General features: G+C 35.1%; 1 protein-coding gene across 1 annotated transcript; it reads left to right on the forward strand.

Moving 5' to 3' along the window:
• Nucleotides 1-7,599: 7,599 nt before the first annotated feature.
• On the forward strand, nucleotides 7,600-11,274 carry LOC116131922 (disease resistance protein RPM1-like). Its single transcript, XM_031417584.1, has 2 exons — nucleotides 7,600-10,421; nucleotides 11,188-11,274. The coding sequence occupies exon 1, from the start codon at nucleotides 7,613-7,615 to the stop codon at nucleotides 10,397-10,399; it is 2,787 nt and encodes a 928-aa protein (XP_031273444.1). The 5' UTR covers nucleotides 7,600-7,612; the 3' UTR covers nucleotides 10,400-10,421; nucleotides 11,188-11,274.
• The last annotated feature ends 3,293 nt before the right edge of the window (nucleotides 11,275-14,567 follow it).

Here is a 14,567-nt window from a genome sequence, read left to right on the forward strand (position 1 = left end):
ATATCTTTTCTTTCTCTTCGGATTGTTTTTCAGTCTCTCCAGAAGCTTATTGGTGGCTACTTTCATTGAAAGCTAAACGAAGTATGCACGTTCTTGTACGGAGTCGGGGTCAGATTATAATAGTTGGAATTGTCCTGGAGATACTATACGGTTTCTAAAATTATACCGTATTGTCCTTTGGGTCATATTATTAACTTTTTGAAGTTTTGAGTGATGAATTGATTGAATGGATAGCTAATTCCACCTAACAACCAAGTGATATAATTGCCATTTTCATCTCTTTGTACCAACCAATCGCCAAAACATTCCAAACGTTTACCTAATGAAATCATAATCAAATCAACCCCCTTTTCTCATATTCTATCATTACCATGGATTGTGTGAACATAACTTGTGATGTAACCTACCTTAATTCACTCACTATTTCCATATAAAAACACCTTTCAATAATATATTACTTACATATATAGCTAGGTTAGGTTAGGACACATGGGGTTTGCTTAAGCTTTCAAAAGGTTACATTGGGTTAGACTATTAAGAGTAATGCTATACGTACTTACGATCTTATTAACCATTTTACTAACTTTTGTTAAAATTAAATATGGTATCTGTACTATACTTATGATATCCGTACTATGTTTTATATTTACAAAGGTTAAGAAAATGGTTAATAAGATCCGTAAGTATGTATAATAGTAATACTATAGGTATTAACGGATTTTACTAACCAATGTATTAACTTAAAACCGTTAGTATCCAAAGTATTATTCATAGTATTATTGGCTATTAATTATGTAATCCATGACCATCTAAATTCCTATACCGACACTCTGTGGCCTCTTGATTGAGTTTTTGATCCATGGCACTGGGCCTTGGGACACGTGTACGGTTATTATTATTATTATTGTTTATAGATTTGTAAAGAGCCAGCAATCATAAATGGAAGAAGCTAGTGGACAATCTTGATGATCGCATGAAATTCAACGTCTGTTACACGTGTCAACATCATAACGGTTATTGATGTACGAAAATCAAACTCTCACTTCTTGTTCAGATTAAAAATAAATTTATATAACGGGTAATACTTACTCACGGTCTTATTAACCATCTTATTATCTTTTATTAAAATTATATATAATATTTATATTATATGTATAATATTTATATTATACATATATTTACATAACATAATAAAATAGTTAATAAAATCGTGAATAAACATAATATTATTATTATATAATTCAATAATATTTTAGATATTAACAGATTTTATTAATCAGTGTATTAACTTCAAACATAATATGTATACCATACCCATAATATGTAATTTTAATAACAATTAATATGATGATTAGTAAAATCTGTTATTACCTATATAATTACAAGATGTGTGTCTCTCTCACTCTCACTCTCACTCTCACTTGTCATTCTCTTCCTCATCGCTTTAATTAATCAAACTCAACTTAATAATATTCTGACAGCGAGGTTCGGAGTTCAGACTCAGATCTGAGTAACGCCACCAGCCAGCCATGGGGGAGAAGGTTTGGGAAATCTTATCTTTCTTATAATTTAACCATACCCATCTCATTTATTTGTTTGTTAATATATATCTTCATTGTTTAATGTTACAGAAAGTTGCCATAATGAGGTTGAAGGTTGACCTTCACTGTGAGAAGTGCTACAGGAAAGTGAAGAGAGTGCTGTGTAAATTCCCTCGTGAGTTGTCTTTAATTCTGTTCATCAATTCTCTTTGTTGATGAATTTGAAGTAGGTGTTTAATGTAGAAGGAATGTTTGATTTTTGTGAACAAGATCAGAAATACAAGACCAGGTGTATGACGAGAAGCAGAACACGGTGACGATCAAAGTGGTGTGCTGTAGTCCTGAGAAGATCAAGCAAAAGATTGCTGGCAAGGTGGTCATTCCATCAAGAGTATTGAAATTGTACCTCCACCCAAGCCTAAAGAGCCGGAAACCTAAAGAACCCCCCGCCAAGCGCGAAAGAACCTGAAAGCCTAAAGAACCCTGAGTAATCGCCAAAAGAACCCTCCAAAGCCGAAAGAGCTGAAAAAAACCAAGAATAAAAAAAAAGAACCTGAAAAGCCTCCACCGGCACCGGAACCGCCGCACCGGCCCGGCACCACACGCACCGCACCCGCACCCGCCCAGCCCACCGGCCGCCCACCGCACCCAAGACAGAGACCAATCGAACCAATAAGGCACCCCTCACGACCACGACTCACGACCACGACCACCGACCACGACTGGACACCACAGGAGACATATCAAGAAGGCAAGCCGTCCGAAAACAGACAAGGCTATGGTTGTCTTTTGTTGACCCACCGGCACCGGGCTTCCCACCACTACGCGCTTATCCGAACCCGGTTGGAATGTATTGCAGGGAATGCTACGGGGCGTGGAAGGGGGCCATATTACTCAACTAGAATTACTGATGGACCGCCAGATGTTATTGCGGATATACGGGAGGCGGTGTATGATGGCTGGGGTGGCGATAGTTACAGAGGTAAATAGATGTGATTACTTTTTGTGCGAAGAGAATCCCAATGCAGCTTGCAGAATCATGTAAAATAATGTGGGTGGCACGCATGCATCAGAAGCTAGTTGCTTTCAATATATTTGGTGTCTGGTGGCATTTGGGTTATTTTCTGTTTTGGGTTTTGTTAAAGAGAAGTGTTGTCATTATGCTAATTAAGTACTTTGATGAATGATGCCTCCATTAATACTTTTCCATATCACGTTCCTTTTCCTCACTTTCTAAATATTTTTCCTCGTATGTACTTTATGGATGTTTACTAAGATTAAAGAGATGTATACTTTCTGTAATAGAAATAAGATACAGGCAACGCAAACAACATGCAACTTCACCTATAGTTTTGCTATACAATACAATTTATCAAGAGGTTTGAAAATGATAATTACCTATTTTTCTGTCTATTAGTAAAATCCATTTAAGTAAGACAATATAATTATATTTATATCAACTAATAAATAAATTTTAATATTTATCTTTAATTTAAATTAATCCATAACCTCTAATTTTTTTTTTTTTATTTCCAATTTTTCACTCCTCTCTTTGCATGCATTCCATCTCCATCTCTTCTACGCCTCTTCTCCCTCTCTTATCCTTCTTCTTTCCTTTACTTCCCTCTTTTTCCCTTCCTTTTTTTTTTTTCCTTTGTTTCTTTCTTTCTTCTTCGTCTTTTCTCTATACTCTTGTCTTTTCTTCTTCTCCGTCTTTTCTTCCTCCTCCCCTTCTTCCTTTTTTCTCCCTTTTCCTTCTCCGCTCTTTCTTTTCGCCTTTGGTCGGTGAAGGCAGAACCACCGTCTTTTCCCCGTCTGTAGTCTTATAATTTTTATTTTTTTTTTTTTTCAAATTTTTATTGAAATTTTTTACAGTTTGGGTTGGAAGTGTTTGAAATTTGTGGTGGTTTGTGGCGGTGGTGATGGTTGTATTTGGTGGTCTTTTCCTCTTCAGTTTTTTAATTTTTAATTTTTTTTTCAAATTTTTATAATTTTTTACAGTTTGTGTTGGAAGTGTTTGAAATTTGTGGTGGTTTATGGCGGTGGTGATGGTTGTATTTGGTGGCGAGTTTGGCGTTGGTGGAGGTCCCGACCGAGACAAGAACAATTTCATTTTCCTTCTTCATAGGTTTCAGCAATGGGTTTGATTTTTTATTTTTTTTTTTCTTACGTGATTGTTTAGTTGAGATGTAAGATGAATTTGATTATGAAGTTGAGATGGAGAATGATTTTTGAATGTGGTGTTAAGATGAGGATGAATTTCAATTGTGTTTATATTTATGGGAAGTGTTTTTTTCTGGCGAATCTGGATGAATTTGGGGAAAGAGGGAGAAGAAAAGGAAAAAAGAGAAGGGGAGGAGGGAAAAGACGGAGAAGAAAGGAAAGAAAGAGAAGGGAGAGATGAAGAAGAAGGATAAGAGAGAGAAGAGGCATAAAAGAGATGGAGATGCAAAGGGAGAAGAGAAAAAGGAAATAAAAAAATAGGATTAAAAAAAAATTAGGGATTTATGGATTAATTTAAAATTAATGATAAATATTAAAGTTTATTTTTTAGTTGGATATAAAATTATTATATTATCCTTTAGTTAAAAGGATTTTACTAACAGATTTTACTGTACAAAGGATAATTGTCATTATCAAACCATTCGGTACCAAATTATATTTGTGACAACCTATGGGCGGATGCATGATATTTTATTGGATAATTTTGCAATAAAGGTTGCCAACTGTTGAGCGTCTAGAAGACTATGAAATTAAAAATGGAAAAGAGAAGATAAGACCTTCAGGACTCTTGTAATATCAATATTTACAGGATTATTATGCCTAAGGTCTGAGATATAGTAGTATCACCTTAGATGTTCAAAATATTGTCCTTGACCTCCCCTACATTTAATTATCGGAAAACCAATAAAGGAAAAGCTAAAAATTATTAACTATTTGGTGTGTAGTGGATGACAAGACTTTAGCGTGAGTTATATGGATGTCCTACCGTATTTGTTACTTATCTCATCATTGGACTTGTTGGTGCGCATATGTTGGGCCGTATCTTCCCTTTTTTTTTTTTTTTTTTGGTTGATCAAGGGTATCTGAGTTAGCTTATGCGTACCTCAACTAATCCCTTGAAGTCCTGACGTTAATAGCCGAATAACTTCCTTCAGTGATAGTGATGGCAATGGGCCGAGTCAGGACCAGATGTCCCTTAGCCCAAGCCTAACCTGACAGGTTTTTTGTAACCTCAGGCCTGACCCAAGCTCCCATATTTTTATAATGTGAATTTTTAAATATTAATAAATATTAATTTTTTTTATATTTATAATCCTAGAAATAATTTTTAAATATTAATTTATTTTTTAATACTCACCAAATATATAAATAACTTTCCACAAAGTGCATCCATCCATCTATGTAGGGTTTGGAAAAAATGAGTATATATATCTAGGATTATCTTATAATTAAATATATAGTATAAGGGTAATTTAGTATAATTAACTATGGTTGGGTACCCAAAAATATCAGGTCTATTGCCATCTCTACTTAATGCCCACCTCTATTAGTGTTTGGGATGACTCGAACTCAGGATCTTATGTTGGACTCCTTTGCTCTTTTATCATCAGATCACCCAGTAATAGTTTCAACGTTGCCCTTCGTTTGTGTATTCTTTTTTTTTTTTTTTTTCTTGATTGTTCTTCTCTCCTAAAATATAGAATTTAATTTTCTTACAACCATTGTTATTCATAAACAAGAAAAATTCAGTCACAGAATCACNGACGAAGAAGAAGGATAAGAGAGAGAAGAGGCATAAAAGAGATGGAGATGCAAAGGGAGAAGAGAAAAAGGAAATAAAAAAATAGGATTAAAAAAAAATTAGGGATTTATGGATTAATTTAAAATTAATGATAAATATTAAAGTTTATTTTTTAGTTGGATATAAAATTATTATATTGTCCTTTAGTTAAAAGGAATTTACTAACAGATTTTACTGTATAAAGGATAATTGTCATTTTCAAACCATTCGGTACCAAATTATATTTGTGACAACCTATGGGTGGATGCATGATATTTTATTGGATAATTTTGCATTAAAGGTTGCCAACTGTTGAGCGTCTAGAAGACTATGAAATTAAAAATGGAAAAGAAAAGATAAGGCCTTCAGGACTCTTGTAATATCAGTATTTACAGGATTATTATGCCTAAGGTCTGAGATATAGTAGTGTCACCTTAGATGTTCAAAATATTGTCCTTGACCTCCCCTACGTTTAATTATCGGAAAACCAATAAAGGAAAAGCTAAAACTTATTAACTAATTGGTGTGTAGTGGATGACAAGACTTTAGGGTGAGTTATTTGGATGTCCTATCACATTTGTTATTTATCTGTGCACATATGTTGGGCCGTATCTTGGTTACCCAAAAAAAAAAAAAAAAGCTAAAATTAATTTCATTGTTGCCCTTTTTTTTTTTTTTGTTGTTGTTGTTGTTGACCAAGGGTGTCTGAGTTAGCTTATGCATATTTCAACTAATCTCTTAAAGCCCTGAAGTTAATAGCCGAATAAATCCCCTCAGTGGTAGTGATGGCAATGGGTCGGGTCAGGACCAGATGCCCTTTGGCCCAGGCCTAAGCCCAAGCTCGACCCGACGGGTTTTTTGTAACCTCAGGCCCAACCCAAGCTCGCTTATTTTTATAATGTGAATTTTTAAATATTAATAAGTTCAATTTTTTTTTTATATTTTTAATCCTAGAAATAATTTTTAAATATTAATTTATTGTTTAATACTCATCAAATATATAAATAACTTTCTACAAAGTGCATCCATCCATTCATGTAGGGTTTGGAAAAAATGAGTATATATATGTAGGATTATCTTATAATTAAATATATAGTATAAGGGTAATTTAGTATAATTAATACTAAAATTGTTAGGTTGAGGCCCGGCCCGTATCCAAGGTCAGACCTTAAAATCAGGCCCAACCCCAAGCCTAAGCCCGCAAACATCAAGTAAAGCTCGACATTTTTGGGACGGGACGCATTGGGTATCCAAAAATATCAGGTCCATTGCCATCTCTATTCATTGCCCACCCCTATTAGTGCTTGGGATGACTCGAACTTAGGATCTCATGTTGGACTCTTTTGCTTTTTTATCATTCGACCACCCAGTAATGGTTTCAACGTTGCCCTTCGTTTGTGTATTCCTTTTCTTTTTCTTGATTGTTCTTCTCTCCTAGAATATAGAATTTAATTTTCTTACAACCATTGTTATTCATAAACAAGAAAAATTCAGTCACAGGATCACAGGCTCGATCATCCTCTTATCCCACTCCTGCACCTTTAATGTTTTGTACATTATCAATCACTTTCTCTCTCTCCTTTGGTTTTAATTTTCTTTTTCTACTTTTGTGCCACTTGAATAATCTAAGGGATGGGTTAAATTGGAAGACAATGTGGGTTTGTAACAATGGTGTTGTTGAAGAGAAAACGCCAAATATGGTTGGTATATTGTGTAGTCAATCACGTGTTGAACATGAACCGTTGAATGGATTGTAACATTGGGTTTTGCACATTGGAATTAAAGTTGGTGGAAAGAATTGTTTGTTGGGAAGGTTTAAAAATGCACTTTAATTATTTCAAAAACAGTGTCCGTGTTTTCTCAAGAAAATGAATTGTAACTTAAGTGCCCCTATGCCTGTGTAGTTTTTCCACAAAATTTGGCGTGAACTCTTATAATGGTCAAATGTTGACTACATTAGCATCAAATTAATATAGACCCTTGGATCACGGTTGATTGTTGACTTGACCTCGATTTAATGGTCTAGATATTTTTTTACGTAGCCAACAAGTGGACTCTGTCTCTTTAGAATATCATTCATAAAGTAGCTTTGTTGATTTGATGTATGGGACCCATTTCTCTATCATCGTTCAATTTGGACTCCCAAAAGTTTTGCTAGTCAACAAAGGCGTCTGTGTTCACACTTCTGTCCGACCCACTGGTTTCTTAACACGACAATCAAACATTGTATACATGATCGTAAATCTTATCAATTAAGATGGAGTGAACAAGAAAAAGCTCTTGAGATATGGCAGAGATTCCAGTGAACTTTGCTATAGAAACCTTGTCTTCCTTGCTTGTCCAAGAAACCAAGTTGTTGAGAAGTGTAAAGAAAGAAGTTGAAAGCATCAAAAGAGAATTGGAGTTCATCGGATCTTTCCTCAGGGATGCAGATACAAGGGCATCAGCCGAAGAAGAAGGAGAAAGCAATGGAGGTGTTGTAAGTACTTGGGTAAAACATGTAAGGGAAGAAGCTTATCACATTGAAGACGTCATAGATGACTACATACTTAATGAGGCGAAGCAAGGTGGCAAAGGTCTCGCTGGTTTCCTTCATAAAATGTGTTGCTTCATGAACGAACTTAAGGTGCGTCACGGAATTTCATCTGAGATTAAAGATATTAAATCATCAGTTGCTGAGATAAAGGAAAGAGTGGAACGCTATAACTTCAGGCCCATAGATCAGGGAGATGTTATACCGCACGACTCTCGAGTTCAATCCTTTTTCATCCAAGCCGCTGAACTTGTGGGCATCGAATCTAATAGAGACCAATTGATTGATTTGTTAGTAAGTGGAACATCCGGCCGTTTAGTGGTTGCAGTTGTGGGCGAAGGAGGACTTGGCAAGACCACTCTTGTCGGGAAAATTTATGAGAATGATAGAGTGAAGAAGCATTTCGATTGCCAGGCTCGGATCACGGTTGGGAAAGAATGCACCAAAATGGATATACTAAGAAAAATTACACCAGCATTTGAGGGTGTGACAGGGTTTACTCATGTCGAGGTGGACAAAATGGAAGAGAATGATCTGCTCGCCGCACTGCAAAGAGAATTAAAGGACAAGTGTTACTTGGTTGTTTTCGATGACGTATGGAAACTTGAATTTTGGGAATATATAGAGTATGCTTTAATTGAGAACAACAAAAGCAGTAGGATTATGCTCACAACCAGGAACAGGGATGTTGCTGAGCGGATTCCTCATGTTAAAATCCACAGGCTACAACCCTTACCTTCAGATAAGGCGTTTGAACTTTTTTGTAGAAAGGTTTTTGGTCCTCAAGGGTGTTGTCCCCTCGAGTTGGAGAAACTGTCTCGTGATATCCTTCGGAAATGTGGAGGTTTACCACTAGCAATTGTTACCGTAGGTGGTCTTCTCTCAAACAAGAACAAAGTTGCCTTTGAATGGAAAAACTTACTTTATAACTTGGGGTCACAGTTGGGAAGCAATTCCCATTTCAAAAAAGTTTTATTAGAAGGTTATTATGGTCTACCTCACCATCTCAAACCTTGCCTCTTGTATTTTGGTTTTTTCCCAGAAAGCTACGAAATCAATTGTGCAAGACTGATTCGCCTATGGATTGCTGAGGGCTTTGTCCCTTATTCCCAATGTCCCACATCTGAACATTGTGCTAAACAATTCTTGAATGATCTCATTAACAGAAGCTTGGTTCAAGTGGTAGAGACGGATTTCAGTGGAAGATCACCTAGATATTGTCGAGTCCATGATCTGATGCATGAGGTTATCCGTGGAAAGGCCAAATATTGGGGCTTCTCTCATTTTGTGAACAGAGAACACTCAAATCTCTCTAGCAAAATTCGGCGCATTTCAATACAAGGAAGTATCGATAGTGTTCTTGAGAGCAACAAGGACTCAAAGATACGTTCTGTTTCTCTTTTCAATGTTGGTAAGATGCCTAACTCCTTCGTGACTACACTTATCATGGATTTCAAACTTATAAAAGTACTTGATTTTGAAGATAGTCCTATAGAGTATCTTCCTAAAGAAGTGGGGAACCTCTTTCATTTGCACTACTTAAGTGTGAAAAATACAAGAGTAAATGTACTTCCCAGGTCCATTGGTAAGCTTCTCAACTTGGAGACATTGAATTTGAAGCGATCTCTTGTGAGTATGCTCCCAGCTGAAATCAAGAATCTGAAAAAGTTGCGATATCTAGTGGCATACATTTCGGGCGAGTATTGTAATTATGGAAGAGTAGTGAAGATACCTGAGGGCTTTGGTTCTTTAATGGAGCTGCAGAAGCTATTTCTGGTGGAAGTTAACTTTAAGGAACTCAAAGAGCTTTCGAAGCTAAGGAATCTGAGAAAATTGGGAATTAGGGTCACAAATGGAAACGAGAAGGATCCATATGCTTGCATTGGAAATTTGGAAAAACTTGTATGTTTGTCTATACAGGTGACTAGCAGAGAAGAAATTCTTGATATAGAATCGATGACTTCTCCTCCTCCTTGTCTTGAGCGATTGCACTTAAAAGGAAATATGAAGAAGTTGCCCGATTGGATTCTTAAACTTGACCATATTGAAAGAATTAGTTTGGAATTGTCAGGATTAACTGATGATCCCCTTAGAGTCCTTAAAGACCTGCCTAATTTATTAGATCTTATGCTATGGGACACATGCCATGATGAGCGATTACATTTCAAAGAAGGTTGGTTTCCAAAACTAAAAATTTTGGAACTCGTTGACTTTAAAGGAGTGGAATTGATGATTATAGAGAAAGGTGCAATGCCTAACCTTGAAGACTTACGTATTGGATCATGCCCTCGATTGAAAGAGATTCCAATTGGAATTGAACATCTAAGAAACCTGAAGATTCTTGTGTTTCGTCTTATGTTGAAAGAAATTTATTATATGATAAAAGACGAGAAGTGGAAGGAAGTTACTCAACATATACCAAAAATCAGTGTCACTTTCATAATGAAAGGAAAAATATATTATCACACTACTAAGTATCTCTCGTCTGTCTTGCCTGTGGATTTTGAGAAATATATTAAAGAAGTGGAGCAAAGTACCTAGTCCTCTCATCTGTGAACAACAGGTATTCTATTTAAATTATATAAGATTTAGTGTAATCTTGATTTTATATCTCTTGTCCAACTTTAAAAGTCTTATAATTTTTTCATGGCAATGACTTGAGAGTGTTTTTATTGTTTTTATTTTTTTTATTTTTTCAAAACTTTTATTTAATAGAAAAAGTATAATTTTGTAATTTACCTCTAAAATCTGATTTTTTTTTTATAATTTTTTTTATAAATACACAAGTCTAATTATCTTTATAGATGTAAACTTAAATAAAAATATCAAAAGAACTCTACTAATTTATTTTATTTAAAACATTTTTTAAAATTGCCTTAATTAATTGACTAAGTTTCGATTGCTTGATCTGGTACCGACAGATGCGTATCCCGTCGCCGATTTTTTTGGTGATATTAGGTAACTATATTGGTATTAAAATAATTCAAATTTAATGATCCATCTATATCTACAATTATTTTTTGCAATATATGCAACCTTTGGCTGAGATCGGACAGAGAAAGTTCCAGTGGTTGCACTTTCTCAATCAGATCCCGGGCAAACGCAATCAATTTTCCAATTTAAAATTAGATAGATAGATAGATCGTTAGGGACAATCATTTTAATATCAATTAAGTTGCCATAAACTGCTTGCTGCCACCGGATACTAACGACTAGTTATTGAATTTCTAACGCATATTAACACTTTAGAACCGAATATCATCTGAACTATGATTTTTTGTTATCCTATAAATAACTAAGGTTTCTATTTTTTCTATTATCATGAACAGAAGATGTATCTTGGATTGTGAGAAAAATCGTCCTCCACATGAATAAACCAGGTAATTTCAAGATTTTATGTACTTCTTTCTTGTGAATGGTGTAGTATTGGTGGCGATATCTGGCAGTGTGTGATTGTTGTAGTAGAGACGAAGTATTACTTGCAGTTTTTCATGTAATATGTAGAATACATTTGATTTGGCATGTTTCTTCAACTTTTGATTTGCTGATGTTATTGTAACGGTTGTTTTGTTTGTTAATTTACATCTACCATGTTGTTTTATTTTCTTGTCTTGGGATTTTTCTCTTTCAATGAAAGTTTATCGGTGGCTACTTTCATTCGAAGTTCAATAAAGTATGACACCTTTGCCAGTCGTAAATAGCTCTCCTGATTCACCATTTTATTCTATGAACTTGCATCTGCATGTACTTGATTTAATTGTTTTATATCATGAGTTTTGCCTATTCCATTTTCTTTTTGTTGGCTTAAATATTTTCTTTCTAAATCGGATTGTACATTTTTAATATCAAGAATTTTCAACCAAATAGAAATTTAAATACTTAGTTTGGCAGCTGAGAAATTGTGGGACAAGTTAAAGAAAGTATATAACTGTTCTACTAGTTTTGGATTTTTTTTGCAAGTTTGTATTGTATATTGACTTTGCCGATAAAAAACAGAGTCCCCTGTTTTCCTCTGTTCCCTGTTAACAAAACCCTCACAAATTTCTCCCATCCAGAACATCTTCTGGTTTGAGATGGCTTGCCAGATGTGAGAGACCTGTACCTGGTGTTACTCACTCAATGATTAAAAATTTTGTCTTAAAGAAACATTCTTCTGCAATAAAAGGTCAAACCGTAATGGCATTATAGGAGACTATATATCCCCTGCACTAAATCAAATATATTAATTCATTATTAATCAAAAAATAAGGTGCCTTGTTAAGACCACTCTTGCCGATAAAGTTTTCCAAAGCGAAGCTGTGAAAAGGAACTTTGAATGCAGGGCTTGGATCAATGTTAGAAAAGAATACACTAGAAAAGATCAATTAAAGACAATTATACAAGAATTTTACCGTCTAACAGGGTCTACTCTGGGGGGATAGAAAAAATGAATGAGAAGGATCTAATCATCACATTATGCTCACAAAACGGAACAGGGACAGTGCTGGTTTCGTACCATTTTTAATCCATCATGTTTGCATGCTTGACCCTTTACCTCATGACAAGCCATGGCAACTTTTTTGCGCAAAGGCATTTGGCAGTGAGGTGGGTTCTCCCCCAGAATTTGAAAAATTGTCCCAAGACATCCTTGCAAAATGTGAAGGTTCACCACCAGCCGTGGCTGCGGTAGGTGGTCTTCTCTAAAACAAGATCCAATTTGTCAATGAATGGCAAAATTTATTTAATGTACTCGGATCAAAGTTGGGAAGCGATCCCATCTAAAAGATTGTAATAGAGTTTTATATGAAGGTTATTATGATCTACCTCATTGTCTCAAATCATGTCTGCTGTACTTTGGTTTGTTTCCAGAAAGCTACTCAATTAATTGTGCGAGACTAGTTCGTCTATGGATAGCTAAGGTCATTGTCCCATACTCCAAAGGCTGCCATTCTGAACAGGTTGCGGAAGATTTACTGAACAATCTCATCAACAGAAGCATGGTTGGAGAGAGATATTATTGAAAGGCCTATAATCTGTGGAGTCCATGATTTGATGCATGAGATCATACTTAAGACAGACTGACTATTGAAATTTTCAGTAGATTATTATCTGTTGAACGACAAAATGGATATAAGTTAGCTCAAGAAACTTAACTTTTCAACAGGTAATAATCTACTGAGATTTTCTGTTTGCTCATGTTATTGTAATAGTTGTTTTGTTTGGTAACTTGTATCCATTATGTCGTTCAACAGATGCTGATATCTTTTCTTTCTCTTCGGATTGTTTTGCACTCTCTACGGAATCTTATTAGTGGCTACTTTCATTGAAGGCTCAACGAAGCATGCACGTTCTTGTATGGAGTCGGGGTCAGATTATAATAGTTGGAATTGTCCTAGAGATACTATACAGTTTCTGCAATTATAGCGTATTGTCCTTTGGGTGTAAGCCAGTGAATTGTTGGAGTTTCCTGAAGATGTAAAAGCTAGCCTTTTTCCGAGTGTTTATTGACCAACCTTTCAGAGTTCAGACATTTAATGGTCAATGTTGGACTGTGTTCAATGAAATAAGATGAAAATTCTGGGATATTGTGTGGGATGGTGGAGTAGTCCCTAAATGGGTTCAACCCATTGATATTAACAACTACCATTAAGGCTTCAGCAGAATCGGGCTGTCGGCAAGTCCATATGGTATACAGTATAGGGCCCGTATTGGAAGCATTCTCATTTCTCACCCAGCTGCATCAGTCAAATTGATTCCAGGTCCAGTTGAGCTCAAGGAATACGTTACTTCAACTTTATTTAATAGTTCAAACTTTCCCAACATAAAACCATATCCATTATTATATATTTATTTGGTTAGATATGTATGTGTTTTCAAAGTTGGCATATAAGATAGGGTCTCTTTTGAAAATTGATCTCCACACATTTGTTTAATTATTTTTATGGGCTGGTTGAATAAATAGCGTTATTCTTTTTTTTAAACTTTGAATTATGGTTTAAGAATTGATTGGCCGAAACCAATTAAGAATCAGAACGGAAAGAATGTAATATATATGAATTCATATGTGGTACGACAAATGGGGGATAGTATGGTTAGACGTACAGTCTCAAGTTTGATTCCTTATTCGAGCATCCACGATTTAAATAAGGGACCGTAGCGATGGGTTGTTACGTTAGTTTTCCTCGAAGATTAGTCAAGATGCGTATAAACCGATATGGGTAAATTCAGAATGAAACTAGTATTTATAAAGAACAAATTAGTGTGCAAGCTATACATCATTAGAAAGCTCTTCCAGTTAACTTTCTAAAGCTTTCTAATGTATTCTACAATGTTGAATTTGGAGTTTTCTAGAAAAACTTACGATCGAATATCACAACTCTAAGTCAGATAACAACTATAAGAAGATGGAATTCCTTTAACTTTTTGAAGTTTTGAGTGATGAATTGATTGAATGGATAGCTAATTTCACCCAACAACCAAGTGATATAATTGCCATTTTCATCTCTTTGTACCAACCAAGCACCAAAACCTTCCAAACGTTTACCTAATGGAATCAAAATCAAATCAACCTTCCAAACGTTTTCACATATTCTATCATTACCATGGATTGTGTGAACATAACTTGTAATGTAACCTACCTTAATTCACTCGCTATTTCCATTATTTATATATATATATATATATATATATATATAGCTAGGTTGGGTTAGGACATATGGGGTTTGCTTAA

This window comes from Pistacia vera, unplaced genomic scaffold, assembly GCF_008641045.1.
Source record: "Pistacia vera cultivar Batoury unplaced genomic scaffold, PisVer_v2 Contig246, whole genome shotgun sequence".
Taxonomy (NCBI): domain Eukaryota; kingdom Viridiplantae; phylum Streptophyta; class Magnoliopsida; order Sapindales; family Anacardiaceae; genus Pistacia; species Pistacia vera.

Coding starts and splice junctions, on each gene's coding strand:
- LOC116131922 (XM_031417584.1), top strand. CDS start 7,613: ATGGCAGAGATTCCAGTGAACTTTGCTATAGAAACCTTGTCTTCCTTG.